This window comes from Natrix helvetica (genome assembly GCF_964273705.1).
Source record: "Natrix helvetica genome assembly, chromosome: 10".
Taxonomy (NCBI): Eukaryota; Metazoa; Chordata; class Lepidosauria; order Squamata; family Natricidae; genus Natrix; species Natrix helvetica.
The window spans coordinates 20307397-20329580 of record NC_138561.1 but is presented as its reverse complement, the minus strand read 5'-3'; the positions used below and the strand labels follow the sequence as shown (position 1 = coordinate 20329580).

Below are 22184 nucleotides of genomic sequence, written 5' to 3'. Positions count from 1 at the left end.
AGCCAAACAATGAATGGGACATGATAGCACTATTGGGAGATGGGGTATTTTCCCATTGGGGAATGGGGGACACTACAGCACTGTTCCAATATTTGAGGGGCTTCTACTATGATGAGGCAGTCAAGATATTTTCCAAAGCACCAATATGCAAGACAAGAAACAATGGTTGCAAACTAACCAAGGAGAGAAGCAACTTTAGAACTAAGGAGAACTTTCCTAAAGGTGGGAGCAATCAACCAATGGAATGAAACTTGCCTTCAGAAGTTGTGGGTGCTTCATCACTGGAGGCTTTCAAAAAGAGACTAAACAATCCTTTGTCTGAAATTATATAGGGTCTCTTGCTTGAGCAGGGGGAGGTTGGCTAGAAGACCTCTGAGGTCCCTTCCAACTCCATTATTCTATGGGAAGGAATAGGATTAAATTCCAGATTGATTTCTGTTAGCTCATTTTTGACTCCTAATGACCACAGGGATAATTAATACCACCTTGGGGCAATCAAACATTATTGATACTCAGTCTATTAAAGCATGTAACCCACCCACCCCTTTAAAAATCACAGGAGCATCCATAAACTCAGTTTTCTGCAGATTTCAATACCAATTTAAACAGGTCAAAGATTCTTTTATATATAATTCAAGAATGTGGCACATTTCACTGACAGACGGACTCTGGGGATAAACATTGGACTAAATCAAACTTTGCTGCTTAATGAAGCAAACTACTTTTCCAGGATTATCCTTTGTTGTCTATTTCCACCACCACCCCTTCTGAAATACGAGTGCTTCAGGCAAATCAAAAAAAAAAAAAAACAAATGCAAATGATTTTAATGGCATTAGCAACATTGCTACACTCATGATAATGAGGTAGCACGTACTGAACTTAGCATGAAGATTCTGAGTTACTTTTACTAACGTTGATTAAAAGTTACAATCCTTGTGCCGTTCTTTGGTTCTCGTGAAACGCTTGTGGTGCTTAGGAAAGAAGAAAAAAAAGTTCCTAGATCTCAAGTAATATGGAAAACCAGAGCTATGCAGCTATCTGATTTGAAAGAGAAAATGCAAATTGGAATAGGAAATCGGTGATTTTGAAAAAAAAATACACAATTCGTTTTAAAAATTCCTCGTAGCTCTTATGTCCTTCAAATCACATTTTGTCCCTCGAATCAGGAATCGTTGCCTAGGACTGGTTAATAGTCCGAAGATTTGGAAATTGAGATTTAAATAGTTAGATCTGTTGCAATTAGAATAAGATACATCAGTTTTGGGTTGTCTCCCCTTTTCCCTCTCTCCCGTAGTCCTATGCGAACAAAAAGCACCCATAAAACCAAATCATTAAAACAATAAAATGCGGGTTTTTTTTTAGCTGTGCACCCTCTCAAAACATTTAATTAAAATGACAATTAATAGGTAGGGATTTGATTCTGAAACAGTTGTGTTGGAAAAGCACAAGTGAACAAGCATGCCTTAAACTACAGTTTAAACCTTGAGAAGATATGGGGCATACCACTACGCCAGCAGAAAATTCTAGAATCGGAAAGGGCTATCACTAAGTTAGGTTGCCCCACATTGTGATCTGGACGCACAATGACACACAAACAAGGCCTCCACAGTTAAACCAAGCTCATAGACGATGTGGGGTATGAAGAAGGATGTTTTTAAGGACTTTGGTCCCCAAACCAAATGTTATTTAACGTTGTAAGCTGCCCTGTGTCACCTCACAGTTGGACAGGCAGCAAACAGATTTAATAAATGAATAAAACCAGTTAAGGCAGGGGCATCAAACAGGATTTCTTCGAGGGCTGGATCAGCATTGTAGTTCTCCTCTGCGGGCTGGTGTGGGTGGCGTGGGGCAGGGAGCGGTTGGGGGGGAGTGTGACAGGATGGATGCCTCCTGCAGCACTTTACCGTCCCAAAACAGGCTGTGTGGAGGCCTCCTGAGTCACAGCCCATTTTGGCCCGCAGAGGCGCCGTGGGCCAGTCCTTTGATATTTCCTGTCTGGCATCCTGGATGCGGCCCACGGGCCTTGAGTTTGACACCCCTGATTTAAAGGCTTCATAAGTTGCTATGCACATGTTTAACTGGGCATGGAAGATCATAAAAAGCCACTTTATTGCTTTTACTATATTATATGATAGGCAGATGACAACACTAAACTTAATTTTCTATTTACTTTGATGGTTCTTTCTCAAAATGCCTAATTCAGTCCAATTTACTTCAGTTTACAGAGTTATTTTGCTAATGGACAGAGATAAGGACCAAGTTCCTTCCCAACCTTCTGTTGGGTTGGAAAAGAATTACAAAGATGAAAACTCTCATCCAAATAGCATTAGTGATAACACTTAGATTTATATACTGCTTTCCAGTGCTTTCCAGCCCTCTCTAAGCTGTTTACAGAGTCAACTTCTTGCCCCCAACAATCTGGGTCCTCATTTTACCCACCTCGGAAGGATGGAAGGCTGAGACAACCTTGAGCCTGGTGAGATTGGAACTGCCAAATTGAAGTCAGCCAGCAGTCAGCAGCAGTAGCCTGCAGTACTGCACTCTAACCACTGCACCACCATGGCTCAAATTCAAATGCTGGAATTTGCTGCAGGATATCTGCCACTTAAAAAGAAATTTAAGCAAATTCACGGCTGTAGCTTAACAGCAGCTGACTCCACACACCGCACACAGCCTAACATGGTTTTATATGCAGTATTTTTTTTAAATTAACCGAAGCCGACTTTAATTGTCCAAGTTGCGAAAAGGTGTTTTGCAATCTGTTCATGTGGACGACAGAAAAGTTGTTTGTGTGTGTGTGCAAGAGACTCTCTGTGTGTGTAGTCTTTAAACACTCTGCAGTTTTCCTACGAAACACTTTTCTGTTGAAAACCTTGTTGTAAGTCTGTACAAGTTTATGAGGGAACCGGGAGGGGATAATTCCCTATTAGGAGAGCAGAAGAAGAAGAAGAAGAAGAAAGAAATAGCCTAATAAATCGGCCTTTGGTTGTTGAATTTAAATGCCGATTTGCAGAACGGCTCCCAATTTTTACATCCTTCCCCCCATTTCTCTTCTTTTCAGCAAATGTTCTTTTAAGGCTTGTGATGAGGGAATAATTGCTTAGCACTTTGGAATGGATCAACACATTAAATAAGACAATACAGATAGTCCTCCACTTATAATCATTTGTTTAGTGACTATTCAATGTTACGACGGCAGTGAAAAAAGTGACTTACGACCGTTTTTGTGTGTAACTACCTGGAACAGAACACAACAAAAGATAAGACTCACCCAAAGCACACACAACTCTTAGTTTGGGAAAAATCTGCCTGACATCTTTCTCTAATAACGATTTTTTTTTGGGGGGGGGGTAATTGATAGGTGATGCTGGTTTTGGCCAGCTCCCTTCTTTGTCTTAATAGCAGCTGTCACCGGAGCAGAAGCTCAAGTGTTCAATCTGGATTACGAAGAAGACAGCCAGGATATTTCTGCCCCAACGAAAACTCTTCTTCCTTTACAAGGACCAACCAACTGTGTGTGGTGCTGCATGGTAAATAAGTGTGGTACAGGCCAGGAGGATTTCAAAACAGGATGAGTATGGTTAATCTGTTTTATGACTTTTTGGTGTCCTTAAATAATGGTGGGAAAGGATCGGTGGTGACATCTAAAAAATTTTCCCCGCCGGTTGTGTGGGTGTGGCTTGGGGGAGAGGGTGTCATGTGACTGGGTGGGCGTGGCCAACTTTTTTTCACTTTTTAAAGCATTTTTTTCCCTGCTGGTTTCGGGCAAATAGGCTGGGAAAAAATGCTTTAGAAAGTGGGGACTGGGGTGGAAAGCTCCCGACGATCGTGCGGCTCACAGCTGAGCTGCGCAATCCTCAAAAGTTTTTTTTTTTTTACTACCGGTTCGCAGAACGAAGGACATTCACCCCTACCAGTTCAGCTGAACTGGGCCGAACCGGGAGGATTTCACCCCCACCCCTCCCGAAAAGGATCTTGAACAACTTACAAAGCAAAAGTAACTCTTACCTGATTCGCCTGCCATTTTTCTTCCCAGGGACATGGGGGAAAGCTAGCTGGACTTTAATTAATCAATGGCGCTATGGAACATCTTGTTTCTCAGAGTTATGGAAGTGCCATCACTGGAGATTTTCAAGAAATGATTGGACAACTATTTAGTTGGAATGGTGTAAGGTCTCCTGCCTTGAGCAGGAGGTTGGACTTGAAGATCCCCAAGGTCCCTTCCAGTTCTACGCTTCTATGATTGATTCTATAATTCTATGATTGTTTCTATGTGTCAGGCCTGCAGCCATCTTTTCTTTGGATCTTTGTCCTGCCACACTTTCTATTATTCTACTATGCATTTTCTATGGTGGGAAAATGGGAGGGGGGATTGTAAGGAGTCACATACTATGTAGCCATAACAAAATTCTTTCTAGAAAGCCAAGGTCAATCTTTGTCTCTGCACCTGACCGGAATTGGATGGGTGGAACTGCCAGCATGGCAGTGGGAGATTGGACCATGTGATGGACTTGTGGGTGTGGGAGCAAGATCTTGAACTTTCAACTGGGTGGGGAAAACCGGGAAGCTTTCAGATTCAGGTTTTCTCAGATGTGCCAACATGGCTCTCTTTAAAATTGGAACTGAGCAATACTTTGCCTTGGACTCTAATTTACTTTTGGATGCTATTTGGAACCCTGACATTATGATTGATTCTATAATTCTATGATTGATTCTATTATCATTCTATGTTTTTATGATTCTATGATTCCATTGTTCTGTTTTTATGATTCTATGATTCTGATTCCATGATATACGATTCTATGATTCCATCATTCTATGTTTTTATGATGCTATGATGACCTTTGATCACCCTACTATATCATATATCAGTTGGGATATGCTTGCAGGAAGATCTCTAGAAGAATTCTGTTAAACCACTACTTCTTTATAATTATGTTTTAGATTGAAATCTTAGTCAGGAACTTCAACTTGGATCTCATGGGGGAAAATATTCCCAAGTCCTTTACCCGATTCGGGTTTCACCAATTACTTCTTTTGTTTCAAGAGGCATATTTTCCTCAAATAGTCATTAGCATTTTCACACAGTCTCTCAAACGTCTCTCTCTCTCTCCTTTAAAAAAAAGATTTATTTGAAATGGCAAGGCTGAGGTCAACGCACACACACACACACACAGAGTACAATTGCTTTGTGTTACTCTCACTTAAGTAAATTCTTGAGTATAGATTACATCCCCTCCAGCTTTAGTTCTATGGTCATTAGTGTGATTTATTCTGAAGAAATTAGATACTGGATATTTCAATATTGGCATAAAAATCTAATTCTCCAGTTGCTGTGTAGAGCTAATATATTTCCCACTAACTCGTAGTCATGGCAACCAGAAAAGGACAATCTCCCCACCTCTCTTTAAAAAAAATATTCAAGTATGTATTTCTAGTTGTTGCCACCAAAATTATTGCCCAAAGGGATGGGGGAGAAATCAATTCTGATTATTTATAATATAATTATTTTGCTAAGGTCTTTGTAGGCTCCAGTTTAGCATTTTCAAAAGCATCTTTAGGATTGTTTCACTGGGGCAGGCCAGATTTTCTCTGTACAAGGAGGAAGAGAAGGAAAAGCAACGTCAATATTTTCAATGGACCTAAAATGTGAGTCAACCCATTATCCCTCAATAAACAAGATTGGTTAATTATACAAAGGACATCCCATATTAATATCTGTTTTTTATTTAGTAAATGAAAATGTCAGTGTAATTGCTCATTCATTAACATGAAGAGTTGTTGTGAAATATTGGAATATTTAGGACATGATGTCCTTCCCTCATAGTTTTGCGGACTTCAACTCCCAGGATTTCCCAGTCACACTAATGACCGTAGACCATGGCTGACTGGGGAATCTTGGGAGTTGAAGTCCACAAGTTTTAAGGTTGCCAAGGTTGGACACCTGTGACTTTGTTTAGTGACTGCTTGAAGTTACAATGGCAGTGAAAAAAAAGACTGGTTCTCACACACTCTTACAACCATTGTAGTATCTTCCATGGTCATGTGATCAAATTTTTGGCACTTGACAATGTATTTACAATGGTTGCAACACCTCAAGATTTCAAGATCAACCATTTGTGACCTCTTCCCAGCTGGCTTCTGACAAACCAGTCAATGGGGGAAACTTGGTTTGTTTCACAACCACTTAACTGCAATGGTTTGTTTAATAACTGTATCAAAAAAGTCGTAAAATTGGGCACAGCTTGCTGAACAACTGCCTTGCTTAGCTATGGAAATGTTGGGCTAAATTGTGGTCATAAATCACTACTTATGTAGTTGTAGACTACTTGTAGTTGGCTGTGAAGGTTGGAGCATAAGGAAGGCTGAGCACCAAAGAATTGAGGCCTTTGAACTCTGATGCTGGAGAAGACTCCTGGGAGTCCCTTGGATTGCAAGGCCATCCAACCGGTCAGTCCTAGAGGAGATCAACCCTGACTGCTCTTTAGAAGGCCAGATCCTGAAGAGGAAACTCAAAGACTTTGGCCACCTAATGAGAAGGAAAGATTCCCTGGAGAAGAGCCTAATGCTGGGAAAGATGGAGGGCAAAAGAAGAAGGGGACGACAGAGAATGAGGTGGCTGGCTGGAGTCACTGAAGCAGTCAGTGTGAGCTTCAATGGACTTCAGAGGATGGTAGAGGACAGGAAGGCCTGGAGGAATGTTGTCCATGGGGCCATGATGGGTCGGACACGACTTTGCAGCTAACAACAACATCAACCTGTAGTTGTTTATACCCAGAGCTTGTCATCCAAATGGATCTTGTGATCAAATGTGTACTGCTTGAAATTGTATGGGACACAGCTGTTGAAAAACGACAATATGAAACAGAAATGCCATGAAGTGTATTTATGACCCAAAGTAGCCCTCGGCATCTGATGACATTCTGGTTCCTGCACAGGTTTAGAAAAAACATTCAACAGATAATTTTGTAAAGGAAGTTGTAGGATTAATATATTTCTCCCATCTCCCTCGAATAATTTCCCCAGTGCTGTCTTCAGAGGTGACATTTAGACTGAATCATCTTGCTATGTCAGATTGCAATGGTAAACCAGGAGAAGAGAACAGTTTGCCCAGGAGATTTGAAGGATCTGAAGTCAAGAATCTGACCCAGACAATATACAAGAAAACTGCAAATGCTTCTTCCAAATCCTAACCCAAGCAGGAAGGCTTATCAAATCCTCCCTTACTCTGAGAGCTTGATCTCCAAACACATAAATGAGAGCCGTATAAAATCTGAGGATACGTGTTTGACCTTGGATGGGAGACACTGTTTCATGCAGGTTGACCTAGTTTCAAAAAACATCTATAGGAAGAAAAGATTTCTGTGGAGGAGAGCCAGAAAAAGTGCAAGAAAGAATGCAAGAATGAATAAAAAAAATAGGAGTTAGGAGGAAACGGAACTTCCTATCAAGTGTTATATGAGGCTGGGCTTCAGTTGGAATCAAAAGGGACACAGTTGGGCACTTTGTCCAAGAAGATACGATCTCGAGAAGATACAACAATGTGGTTGGACACTCTGTCCTAAAATATACCCTCTCCAGAAGACACAACAATGTGGTTCGACACTCTGTCCTAGAAGATATGATCTTGAGAAGGTGCAACAAAGCGGTTGAACACCCTGCTCTGAAGACACAGTCTCCAGAAGATACAACAATGTGGCTGGGCCCAGTCAACTCTGCCACTCAGAAGATACAATAATGTGGCTGGATATTGCCTCAGTTGATGCAATCTCCAGAAGATACAACAATATCAGATGTAAATACCTAGAAGATACCAAGCCAGAATTAAAGATTCCCAATTCTAAAGTTTCTGAAGCACACACACACACACACACACACACACACACAAATACACAAACACATAAAAATTGGATAACCTCAATGTTCAACACTGTGAAGATACTTTAGGCTGAAACCTAGTGGCAGAAATGCTTATTAAGACAACGCTCCCCGTCCCTGTTATGCATTATGAAAGGAGATTGACAAGAGGCAATCACAACAGGAAAGCAAATAATAGGAAGTAAAATCAAATCGCACAGGAAAAATGCCTGTCATTCGAAGCCCTGACAACCCCCCCTCCCCTAAAATCTAGCCCAATAATTAAAGGAGGATTGTGTGCTTTGCTGCTCCACGTTTCATTCCACTTGAGGTGGACAAATAAATTGGAAGACTAACATATGGACATAAAGTGGGTAACAAACATTTGTGTAAGATATTGTTGGCTTGGATCAGTGTCAAAAAGGGAGAAAGTGCAGTAATGGAACCTGTCAGTGCTGGTAACGTAGGACAGAGTTTCTCAACTTTAAACTGCATGGACTTCAACTCCCAGAATTCCCCAGCCTCCATCTTTGTTTTAGTAGGAAATTGGAGATAAAGCAATTATTTCAGCAATTTTAGTGTAGCCTCTAATTTTCTGCCATCCATCCTACCAGCAAACTATCTACCTACCTACCTACCTACCTACCTACCTACCTACCTACCTACCTACCTACCTATCTATCATCCACCCATCTCTCTCTCTATCATCTCTCTCTCTCTCTCTCTCTCGATATATATCTATCATCTATCAATCTCTCTCGATATCTATCTATCATCTATCCGTCTATCTATCTATCTATCTATCTATCTATCTATCTATCTATCTATCTATCATCTATAATGTATCAATCAATCTCTCTCTCTCTCTTTCTTCTTTCTTTCTCTCTTTCTCTCTTTCTTCTTTCTTTCTTTCTTTCTTTCTTTCTTTCTTTCTTTCTTTCTATATACTGTATCTATCTAGATATCTGTATCCATCTATCTATCTATCTATCTATCTATCTATCTATCTATCATCTATCTATCTATCTATCTATCTATCTATCTATCTATCTATAATGTATCAATCTCTCTCTCTCTCTCATCTATCAATCTCTCTCTCTCTTCTTTCTTTCTTTCTTTCTTTCTTTCTTTCTTTCTTTCTTTCTATATACTGTATCTATCTAGATATCTAGATATCTGTATCCATCCATCCATCCATCCATCCATCCATCCATCCATCCATCCATCCATCCACTATCTACCTCTCAATCATCTCATCAAACTGGGTAAGTACCACATTCTTCCATCACGTGATGTTTTTACCACAACAGCACACACCAAATAAACATCCCTTTTGACCTCGAAGGGGTTAAATGACTCAGAGTTGTGATTTCTCTTCTCAGGAAGCAAACAAAGCAAAACAAAAGGTTAGGAATTGTGTCCCCCCCCCTCCTCCTCCCAGGTCATGGCATTTCAAACAAGATAAATATTGGCAGCGATCCTTGATTTGATGCTCTGATATGGTTCATCAAGGCAGTTGCCAATTAGCCTTGGCTCTGTCAGGAAATATCATCTGTTTATTAGTGAGGGCTTATTAGTGAGGAAATTGCAGGCACAAATCAGGTACTCGTGTAAGATTCGGCCGTGGGATGTTTTGCCCTCCTTAGTCTCGACTAGCACTCAAGCATATCCATTTGCCAGACGCTGCTGGAAAACACGATTCATAAAAATGCACAATTTGACCGGGACGTTCAAAGTTACTATGGAAGTGGCTGTCTGTAGGATCAGCAAGTTTTAAAAACATACAGGTAGTCCTCATTTAGCAACCACAATTGAAACTATCACTAAACAAAGTGGTCACTAAAGAGAAAATCACTGAGCTAGTGATGGATTTATGACCTCGCTCCCCATTCGGTCATTATTTGAGTCACTAAGTAGAAAATCACAAAACCAATGATAGATTTACAACCTCACTCCCCATCCAATTGTCCAAAACTTAGCAAGGAATCACCAGAGAAATAAACGCAACATTCTCACTCAAGGTTCCAAAGTCCAGGCTCAAATTATCCTATTTCAGATCCAGCATGCAGGAGAAGGTCTATTGCTGGGAAAAGTGGAAGGAGAGAGAAGAAGGACCAGAAGCAAGGTAGATGTAGTCAGTTACATAGATAATGGTGGCAACCATTGGAAGATCTAAAGAACCAAACTGAGCACAGATTGTTATGGGGGAAAAAAATCAATCTATGTAAATACTAAGAGTTGACAACCACTTAATGGCACATAATCAGTCAGTCAGCCATCCAGCCAACCAGCCAACCAGCCAATCAGCCAACCAGCCAACCAACCAACCAACCAGCCAACCAACCAACCAACCAACCAACCAACCAACCAACCAATCCATCCATCAATGTCCCTTATCGCTGTAGGCATGGGTCAATTGCAAGATCATCTTCTTACTGCTACGGATGCTCAAAAAACCCCATCCTTAGTTACATACAAACCCCACCCAGGATCTCCATCATGTTGCCACCTGCCTAGTAACAACGGGATGCCCCATCTTTATTCCTTCTTGCTACACACATGGTGACAACAGCCACAAATGCAGATTGCCCGCAAGTCGCTTTCCTAGAACAAATCACTTTTTTCCTGGGAAAAAAAGGATGTTTCAGCTCATTCATTTTCCCCACTCTGACCTGATGACTAGAACTCATTATAGCATTTTATTGATCAGCCCCGTTGTGTTTGCCCTTATAGAGAACGAGTTCAATAACACTCAATATTACATTTTTATTACACTCGAGTGCTGGGTTCACCTGTGAATATTTTATTCTCTGTCTCCCTTGGGTGATTGCAGACCCAGAGCCCCCAGCCCTGCTAATACTCTCATTATCCAAATGAGGTTGATGGCACACCTTCCTAGTGTAGAGTTCGTTCAATCAGACCCCTAAAGTCAATCATTTGGGTGTCATATTTATTTTCCATGCCAAATGAAGAGCAGTAACTGAAGCTGAGCCAATCTTTCCTGGGGAAAAAGTGAGAAATGTTTGATTCCAAATCCCAACAAATTAATATAAACCGGTAGTCCTTGACTTATAACCGTTGATTTAGTGAACGTTCAAAGTTACAACAGCCACTTTAAGAACCAGGCTTAAAGTTGCCAAAACTGGACACCCCTGATTCAGGGGGAAAACAGGGGATTTATAATACAAGGTAGTCCTTGACTTATAACCATTCATTTAGTGAACGTTCAAAGTTACTATGGCATTAAGAAAATGGATATATGACCACTTACCATATTTTTTGGACTATAAGACGCACCATGATTTTGAAGTAAATTTTTTAAATAAGTTTTTGCACTCTGCAGGCCTCTCAAACCCTCTGCACGCCTCATTTTCTGCACATAAAAAAGGGCATACAGAGCTTTGGGAGGCTTATAGAGTGCTCCTGGGGGCTAGGGGTGCAATAATGGCCAGTTTCTGGCTCATTTTTGCCCTCCCCAGCCCCCAGGAACACTCTACAAGCCCCCTAAAGCCTCGGCACATCCATTTTTGCAAAGGGGGCGGGGCTTCAGTAGGCCAAAAATGCTGTATTCAGTGTATAAGACGCACCCAGATTTTCACCCTCTTTTTGTGTGTGTGTGGGGGGGAGGTGCGTCTTATACTCTGAAAAATATGGTACCTAACAGGTAGCCCTTGATTTACAATCTTTCATTTAGTGAATGTTCAAAGTTACTACAGCATTAGAAAAAAATGGACGTATGACCACTTAGCTACAGGTAGTCCTTGACTTAAGAATCTTTCATTTGATGAACGTTCAAAGTGACATCAGTCACTTTATGACACAAGGCTTAAAATTGCCAAGGTTCGAAGCCCCTGATTCAAGGAGAAAACAAGGGAGTTATAATACAGGTAGCCTGTCAGGCCTGCAGAGGTTCCTTTAAGAATCTTTGGCCTGCCACACTTTCTTATTATTTTCCTATGCTGTTTCATTAGTTTGGAAGTTGGGAGGGGGGAATAGAAAGGAGTAAATTTGTGGAATGTGTTGTCATTCTTTCTAGAAGCCAACGTTATCTTTTGTCTCCGCACCTCGACACCTGACTGGAAGCAGAGGGGTGGAGTTGCCAGAGTGGAAGAAGAAGATTGGATCATGTGATGGTTTTATGGGTGTGGGCATAAGATCATGAACTTTCAACTGGGTGGAATCCCAGGAAGCAAATCAGAGTTGGAATTCCACAGATGTGCCAACATGTCTGTTTTATTAAATTGGAACTTTAAGGATGATTCTGCCTTGGAGTTTGATTTATTCATGCATGGTATTTGGAACGCTGACATTCCTTTGCTTACAATCATTCATTTAGAGACCATTCAAAGGTATAATGGCACTGAACAAAAAGGGACTTGTGACCATTGTTCACACTTACGATTGTTGCCGCATCCTCATGGGGATTAATCAACAATTAATTAGCGGGAAGGCTTGCCTCCAGATGCTGTGAGTGCTCCATCACGGGAAGTTCTTTTTTAGAAGAGATTGGGCAACGATTTGTCTGAAATGGCATAGGGCCGTGATGGTGAACCTATCTCACATGTGCCAGAGGTGTCATGCAGAGCTCTCTGGGCATGCTCTCTGGGCACGCGCATATTCACCAGCTGCTCTTCCAGGTTCCATCGCTCCGGCGGGCGTGCATGCACAAGTGCATTCTCCAGTTTCGGCACTTGGTGCCCAAAAGGTTAACCATCACTGGTATAGAGTCTCCTGTCTGAGCAGGGGTTGGACTAGAAGACCGCTAAATTCCCTTCCAACACTTGTGATCCTGTTACAGAGAACCTATGGCTTTCCTGCTGAATTTGGTTTCAGCTTTAAGAAGGAGTCTTACGATGCAGCGTTTGTGTCAAAGCTCATTTCTTTCCATCAGCGTTGATCTTTCTCCTACCATTCGGGAATCAATATTCATACAATTTCAAGCTTCTCTATTACTGCAGAGAGTGGGTCAGATTTCTCCCTTCCTTTCCATGGTTTCCTTTATTGTCCAGTCTTTCTTTTGAATTCCAATTGATTTGGAAGATGATTATTCCCCCCCCCCCCAACTTAATCTTGGCATTTAAGCCCGTTTTGTTTACTTTAACTCTTTCCCGTCATCGGTTCCTCTTTTACAAGGCAAACACACCAAGGAGCATTCGGTAACATTCATAATTTCAGCAAAATGCCAACCTTCATTCATTCTTTCTGCACCGAACATTCGCAAATGCTCAGCTCAGAAATCTACATCAAAGAACAATTCAGTTCCTGGTGCAAAATCGTATCAACATTACTTTTTGGCTGCCTTGATCAATATGCATTTAGATGCTGGTAAAACATCACGCAAACGTTTGCTGCATAGATGTACAATCAGATCAAAATGGATTTTGGGTAGGAATGGGAACAGATGAAATTGTCAGATTCAGAATGCTCTGCTTAGCTCAGTATTATGCATGTGTACCGACAGCTATTTTCCACTCTTAAGCCTTGAGATGTTTCTCTCTTCCCCTCATTATGGAAATGCAAGAATTCAGCATGAGATATGGGCAGTCCTTGACTTACGACCATAGTTGAGACCCAAATTTCTGTTGCTAAGCAAGACAGTTGTTAAGTGAGTTTCACCACATTTTAGGACCTTTCTCGCCGCAGTTCTTAAGCGATTCACTGCAGTTTTTTAAGTTAGTCATACGGTTGTTAAGTGAATCTGATCGACTTGGCTTTGGTGTAGGTTCTCCTGCTTGAGCGGGGGGTTGGACTAGATGACCCAAAAGGTCCGTTTCAACTCTCTTATTCTGTTCTGCTTCTCAGAAGGATGCAAAAGCAGACAACATGACCCCAGGACACTGCAACTGTCATAAATATGAGTCGGTTGCCAAGTGCCTGAATTTTGGTCATGTAACCGTGGGGATGTGGAATAAGTGTGAAAAACAGTCACGTCACTTTTTCAGCGCCATCGTAAGTTTAAACAGTCATGAAATGAACTGTTGTTAGCTATGAACTACTGTACTTCACATCTGAAGTGTATGTTCACCAATAACTTACAAGCAGCAGATGTGCAAAAATGCGTATTATTTTAAATATAATGTCACTTTCGTAAAAAATTGCAAGACATTATGCATGTACAATGTGGGTGTAACAGACCCAGAAACAAAATGAGATCTCTAATGAATTGAATTCAAAGGGGAGCATTTACTGGAGGAAACTTCAAAACCGAGAAAGAAACTGGGAAGAGGAGAAATGTATAGTTGTTCCTGTTTTAGATATCGAAACAAGTCTCTTTGATTATACTTGAGGAACACAGAAAACAAAGACAACGTGCAAAGAAGAAGATTTTAAAACTACCAGCAATCCACTAAATTTAAGGTCAGAGTAAGTTTTACTTCTTACCTTGCCTATAGCTTTTGGAAATGGAGGTCTCTGATTTTCAGGAACTAAAATTGAAGGTGCAACAATGGATCTTCTTTGCCGTATGCTCCCAAGGCCATCTTCTGCTTTAAAGCGCTCCTAAGAAGGAATAAAATAATGGGTTTAATTAGACCGTGGCTTGCAAGGACACCACCATTCATTGTTACTCTTGAAAACAACAACCACAACGTCCATGAGCCTGAGAAAAAAAAAATTGTGTGTGTGCCGAACCTACCCCTGGCTTAATGATGCAATTTCTGCATCATGTTTCATTTTGGCTTAATCAGAGAATGATTCATGCAAGCGATGTAGCCTTTATCACAATATTATGTGGTGATGTGGATTTGTTTAACTGGTAATGTTACAGTGCCAAATTCTGGGTGTAACCTTACTTTGAATTGGCAATTTTTTTTCTCCCCCCCTTGGTCTTTTTGAGTAACTTGCTGGTAGAATGGGAGGAGTTGAAAAAAGAGGTCTTTTAAATATGCGATGTTGTCTTAGCTCTAATTATTACTATTAATTGAGAAAGACTAGGTCTATAATTTAAACTACAGATCCCATTTGGGAATCAGACTTCTGACTGTACTAATTAATAGGGTGTATTTTTGTATTGCAATCTTAATACATACTATTGCCACTTAAAAATGTTCAGTGCTACGGTTTTCAGCCTGCACGCATCCCTGGATATATTTATTTCTTATCAGATTCAAAGCCCACCGATTTGCACAAACCTTCACAGTAGTTTACAGCATTTCAAAATGAGACAAAATATAAAACAACAGAACAGTACAATTGTGATCCCATTTTATTGTTTTTATGTTGAGAATAATTGGTAAAAGTACGGCTAGAGGAGAATGTTTACAGCTCAGGGTTGAAATGAGGAGCCCTTGGTGCTCTCTGAGTTGGTGGTTTTCTTGCAGACGTTTCAGGATGCAACTAGATAACATCACCAGTGCTAGGAGGAAGTGAGGTTTGTAGAGGGGAGGAAGAGTAGTAGGTAGACTGTGGGGCCCTTGATGTACACTGAGCTTGTTTGTTCTTTTTTTGTAGACATTTCATTAACCAGTGATGAGGTTACCTAAGTTGTTAATGAAATGTCTACAAGAAAACAACCAAACTCAGAGAGCACCAAGGATTCATCCATCCATCCATCCATCTATCATCTATCTATCTATCTATCTATCTATCTATCTATCTATCTATCTATCTATCTATCTATCTATCTATCCGTCAGTCCATCCCTATCCATCCATCCATCTATCTATCTATCTATCTATCTATCTATCTATCTATCTATCTATCTATCTATCTATCTATCTATCATCTATCTATCCTATCTATCTGTCCATCCATCCATCCATCCATCCATCCATCCATCCATCCATCCATCCATCCATCCATCCATCCATCCATCTATCTATCTATCTATCTATCTATCTATCTATCTATCATCTATCATTTGTAAAATTTATTAGCCGTCCATCTTAACCACAAGGTAACTCTAGGTAGCTTACAATATTAAAACTTGTAAAAGTCCTCTGGTTTTTAGGCGTTAGACTTTTGATCTATATTTGACCACATTCTACAAGCTAATATATTGATTCAATTTGGGGGGGGAGGAGGGGGAGGGAAAATCCTGACCATTATTGAGGGTTTGTCAAAATCAGACATAGCCTCTCCAATTGGTTTGTTTATCTCTCCACCTATCTGCCGGGAAAATCTCCCAGGGACCCTAATGTCTTTTACAATTTAAATGAACGGCCGGCCTGCCTACTACTAACAAGCACCATTATTCTTCACAACAAAATCTTCATTACGAGTTGTCAAGGGAATGAGTGAAAGCCCGGACTATCATCTATCACCATGAGAACCAAACTCATCCTTGGTGAGACGATCCATATGTATCCCATTATGGCTGACCAAGGGAGCAGTGGTTTATTTCTGTTTGATGCCCAGTAATATATGAGTTCAGCTCGGTTTGATAGAGCAGAAATGAAGCAATAACATTTTCCCATAGTCTTAAATTAATAAAATTCACTTTCCAATTTGGCGGAATCCCCAATGGCAATTGAAAGGAAATAGCTCCAGTTTCCTGATGCCACAAAAACAGCCTTCTGAAGCTGGAAATGGTTCAAATGTTTTGGGGGGATAGTTGACTTTTAGAAGATTTAAGGCAGGGGTCCTCAAACTACGGCCTGCGGGCTGCATGTGGCCCACCGAAGCCATTAATGCAGCCCACACAGGACCACGAGGCTGCCCTGCCCACATCACCCTTTGGCCGAGCATTGGACTTACATTTGCGAGGTTGGAACTGAAAGGTAAGGCCAACAATTTTGGCCTGCAGAGACATTCTGGAGGCAAGGGAGGTGAAGAAGGGTTGCATGGATGTTTTCACCCATTTTTTTGCCTCCAGAATGCTTCTGGAGGTGGGGGAGGTGAGCAACAGGGTGCACAGATTCCCCGAGAGGCCAAAAACAGGGGCATTTTTCACCTCTCCCACCTCCAGAGAGAGAGAGACAGAGACAGAGAGAGAGACAGAGAGGCAGAAAGAGACAGAGATAGAGAGATAGATTGAGATTAGTTGATTGTAAGCTCCTTGGGGCTGAGAAGAATTGTTGCAAAACTGAGTTTCCTGAAGTGGACCACTAGACTCCTAAACAACTGAAAAAGCAATCTAGTAAAAAGAAAAGTGAACAAAAACAGCAACATGCAACAAAAGTAAATAAAACCCCCCAGCAGCAAAACAAAAAAAAGTTTAATTTGTTTGCGTTGTTTAATGGGCTGTTGAATTGGCCATGTCCACCAGGTCACATGACCTAGCCATGCCCAACCAGTCACATGACCACCTAGCCATGCCCACCCAGCTGGTCTGTCCCCCCACAACAGTCTGAGGGACTGTGCATTGCCCCCCCCCCCCTGTTTAAAACGTTTGAGGACCCCTGATTTAAGGGGAGTTGAGAGGTAGTGACAAATCGTTTTTCCTCAGGTGTTTCATTTTATTAAAAAAAAAATCAAAATACCAAAACTCCAAAAAGAGAAAAGAAATTACAAGATTAAAATGTCAAAATCCTCTGTTAACAAACTATTATTGTATTCAACTCATAGAAAGTTTTACCACGCCTTCTGATCTATTCCGCATTATCCCAATACCATTCCAATATTAACCCTGATTCATCCTAGGAGACAGTGAGATGTTACAGGAACGCAGGGAAAGAAATTTGAAGTCAGACCTAAATCACCAGTAAGAGGCAGAAACGCTTATTTTCATTTGCATTAAAAAAATGAAATTAAAAAGTAATAATAATGAAACACAACTCCTAGGTTGCTTCCTATTCATTTGAGAACTTTCCCCTTCTTTCTTGATTTGTTTTTTTTAAATGATACAATGATACTTAGGGGGAAGTGTGCAGTCTATATAAGGTTATGGACCTCCTGTTTAGACAAGGATCAATAAAGAGATGGGGAATCCTGAAGTCGGTTCAAGGCATCTTTAGCGATTTGTTATGTCCGATCGTGGCAGCTACATTGCCAGATTAATAGGGAAATTGATCTTATCTGGAATGCAATAAGTTCTTGCCTTCAAAGAGATGCTCGGGATATAATTAATATCTGTCCAGGATAAAAAGAAAAGTCTTCTTTAAATTAAGGGCAGCTCCGAGCCTCAATTTATCCATCATGTTCTTTCCTTAGCAATAATCTAGAGCAGGGATTCCCAATGGAATAGGATCGGATCAGATAAGAATAAGAAGAATAGAATAGAATAAGAATAGAATAGAATAGAATAGAATAAGAACAGAACAGAACAGAACAGAACAGAACAGAATAAAGAATAGAATAGAATAGAATAGAATATAAATAACAAGAATAGAATAAGAATAGAATAATAATAAGAATAGAATAGAATAAAGAATAGAATAGAATATAACAAAATAGAATAGAATAAAAATAATAAGAATATAATAGAAGAAGAAGAAGAAGAAGAAGAAGAAGAAGAAGAAGAAGAAGAAGAAGAAGAAGAAGAAGAAGAAGAAGAAGAAGAAGAAGAAGAATAGAATAGGAATAGAACAGAACAGAACAGAACAGAACAGAATAACAGAGTTGGAAGGTACCTTGGAGGTCTTCTAGTCCAACCCCCTGCTTAGGCAGGAAACCCTACACCACTTCAGATAAGCGGTTATCCAATCTCTTCTTAAAAACCTCCAGTGTTGGAACATTCACAACTTCTGGAGCCAAGTTGTTCCACTGATTAATTGTTGTAACTGTCAGGAAATTTCTCCTTAATTCCAGGTTGCTTCTCTCCTTGATTAGTTTCCACTGGGGGAAACTGGGGGTGCGAGACAATATTCCAGGGGGTGCGAAAACTTGGGTTTAGAAGTTTCAAAATTATAGTGAATGTGTATAATTATATGCATATAATTATTTATTTTTTTAAGGTGTGGGAATATATCAGAACCTTCTAGGGGTGCGGGGTATAGAAAAGGTTGGGAAGCTCTGATCTAGACCCAGATTCCTGTTCCATTGATGTATTCCCAGATGTCAGCCTGCTTCAGTAGAATTGACCAGGGGCTTCTACTTCTTGTTGAAGGAATATATGAATCAATACGAATCAATATTTGCTTCTGCTCATATTACTGTATACTGTCAGAAATTAATTGTTTTCTACCCTAGCAAATTGTAACCTTAAAACTGGACTGCAAATGTTATCTCACTGCTGCGTCTCGCTTCTATTCTTGGCTTCAAAGCTAGGGACATTCTTGAAAACATAGAAGAAACTGTTACACGGGCTGCATAGATAAAGGAACCAAACTAGGGAGTTTTCCTGGCTCATAAATCCTTAAAGCATTCTGCCGAAAACAAACTTGGCTAAGGGGGGCTGCCACCCACTACACAAGGCTATAAGAATACTCCACAGATAAGGTAGACAGAGACAGGAGCTTGAACAAAAGAACGCTTTAAAGACCACGTTGGCAACGAATCTTTGTCTCTGATTGGATAAACTTCGTTTCTATCTGCCTAAAAGGTATATAATACTCTGAGCCCCTCTTGCAGGGTGTGGCTATTCCTTCCGTGCATTTGTTCGTATGCTTGGGATATAGTTTTGTCACCCAGCTTTTGCTATGGCCATAAATAAAAGCTGATACTTTTTGCAAGCCTCGTCTCGAGTCTCTCTCTTTGGCATCTCGTCCTCGTCCTCTTTCTCTTCCTCCTTTTACCACTGCTTCTCCTCCTCTTTCCTCGTTCTCCACTATCCCTCTGCCCTCCTCCTTCTCTTTGCCAGTCCAACTCCTTCTAGCACTGACGATATTACCTAGTTGGGTCACAAAACGTCTGCAAGAACACAACCAAGCTCAGAGACCTATAATGTGGACTTGGTTTAATCAATAATCCTCCTCCTCCTCTTCGCTCCTTCTCCACTACCACTCCTTATTTTTCTTCCTCCTCCTCCTTTTTACCACTGCTTCTCCTTCTCTTTCTTTCTCCTTCTGCACTATCACTCCTTCCTCCTCCACCTCTTTCACCACTGCTTTTACTCCTCTTCTCCTTCTCCACTACCACTTCTTCCTCCTCTTCTTTCACTACTGCTTCTCTTCTCCTTCTCCACTACCATTCCTTCCTCCTCCTCCTCCTTGCTGTCTAAGCATAAATTATTCTCTAGGACAACTGGGCGATAAAAAGCAAAAAACACATTTGCATTGGCTGTTCTTTTTAGCCACCAACATGGACAAGCTATTTCTTCAATCATTATTTACATTACTGGGCATATTTTCATTTGAGCCAGCTGTAAATTCTGCCTACAGCTGAGATGATAGCATGCTGCTCATTAAACAGAATGATTGTGCAATGCTACACCAACCATTAAATGTATCCTGGGTGATCAGGCGTGCAACCGCCTAACCAAAAGAAATTTAACTGGTCTGACCTCTCAACTGGGGTCTTCAGAAGGCAATCATTTTTTAATTAATATTATTCTTGCAAAAAGAGAAAAAAAACCCTACATATGGATATTGCGTCTATGTTTATTTTAGATGATTCATCAATGCTTTGATTTAAAGGGCTAAGCGATCTTTTTGGTTATCATATTAATGTATTATTCTCATTGTGTTCTTTTGTCATTTTTTTATTATAATAAAATAACCAACCAACCAACCAGGGAAGCACAGCAGGAGACCTTATAGCAGTTGAGACAAATGGTTGTCCATTCTCTTCTTTAAAACTTCTAGTGTTGGAGCATTCACAAGTTCTGGAAGCAAATTCTTCCACTGATTAATTGTCCTCACTGTTAGGAAGTTTCTTCTTAGTTCTAGGTTGTTTCTCTCCTTGAATAGTTTCCATCCGTTGCTTCTTGTTCTGCCTTCAGAGGCTTTGGAGAATAGCTTGACTCCCTCTTCTTTGTGGCAGCCCCTCAAATATAGGAAGACTGCTCTCATATCTCCCCTGGTCCTTCTTTTCATGAAACTAGACATACCCAATTCCTATCAGGGACACAGTGGCTCAGTGGCTAGGATGCTGAGCTTGTTGATCAGAAAGATCGGCTGTTGGGTGGTTCGAATCCTAGCGCTGCGTAATGGTGTGAGCTCCCATTACTTGTCCCAGCTTCTGCCAATCTAGCAGTTTGAAAGCACGTAAAAAATGCAAGTAGAAAAATAGGGACCACCTTTGGTGGGAAGGTAACAGCGTTCCGTGCGCCTTCAGCATTTGGTCATGCCGGCCACATGACCACGGAGACGTCTTCGGACAGCGCTGGCTCTTCAGCTCTGAAATGGAGATGAGCACCACCCCCTAGAGTTGGGAACGACTAGCACGTATGCGCGAGGGGAACCTTTACATTTACCTTACCCAATTTCTGCAAATATTCTTCATATGTTTTAGCCATCATATCCTCCAGAACTGTCCATTGTTTGGGGAAAAAAATCAAACCACCAGATCTTTCTCCCCTTTAGCCAATGTGTTATGGATGCATTCTCTTGTCTAGTTAAAAAAAATATATTCACAACTGGGAGACAAGCTGTACATTCCTTGAGAAGAACCTATTTCCAATACAGAAGATGATTTATATCTTGTCACTCTATACTATTAGTCATAACACCATTGTCTGGGATGTCTTCACAGAATATAACTTCAGCTTGAATTCATTAGTTCCCAAGAATCTCGTTGTCTGAAGCGCCGGGTAAAGAAATACCATTTACTAATCAGTTTCACCCTTCCTTTCACTCATGTGCCACTCACCCAAATGATAGGCATGGGTTATTTTCTTGAAAAATCTACCACAGTCATGTGGTTTTGCATTGCAAATGGGTTTTCAGGTAAAATCTCTCCCCATCAGACTTTCATACATATGCAGAAAGTAATTCCGAAAATATGCATTTCCTCCCCCCCTTTTTAAAAAAAAACAATTGGCAAGCTAAGAAAGAAAGTAAACTTCTCAAGAAGATTTGAACCACTTTTTTCAGACTAAGATGGGCACATTTATGGGCCAGGATGAGAATTGCAATTTCAGTTAATTGAACATTCATTAAGATTACACAGAATAGAACCGAACACAACAGTATAACAGAATTGGAAGGGGCCTTGAAGGTCTTCTAGTCCAACCCCTGCTCAAGCAGAAGACTGTTGGACAAGTGGCTGCCACGGTCCAGTTAGAAGCCTCCAGTGATAGACCCTCCCCACAAATTCTGAAGGCAAATTGTTCCACTGGTTAATGGTTCTCACTGGCAAGACATTTATCCTTAGTTGTAGGTCAAGAAAAGGTTCCCCTCCCATATAAGTGCTAGTCATTCCTGACTCTAGGGGGCGATGCTCATCTCTATTTCAAAGCCAAAGACCCAGCACTGTCCAAAGACATCTCTGTGGTCATGTGGCCGGCATGACTAAACGCCAAAGGCACATGGAACGCTGTTACCTTTCCCACCAAAAGTAGTCCCTATTT

At 40.8% G+C, this 22184-nt stretch overlaps 1 protein-coding gene across 2 annotated transcripts in view; it reads right to left on the bottom strand.

The window, feature by feature from the left end:
• The window catches only part of CDH13 (cadherin 13), a 405453-nt gene that overhangs the window by 196211 nt on the left and 187058 nt on the right, over positions 1 to 22184 (bottom strand). For both annotated transcript variants that reach the window (XM_081963468.1, XM_081963469.1), the window contains one exon: positions 14240 to 14356. In XM_081963468.1, coding sequence (XP_081819594.1) covers positions 14240 to 14356 — 117 coding nt within the window. The remainder of the gene's footprint in view (positions 1 to 14239; positions 14357 to 22184) is intronic.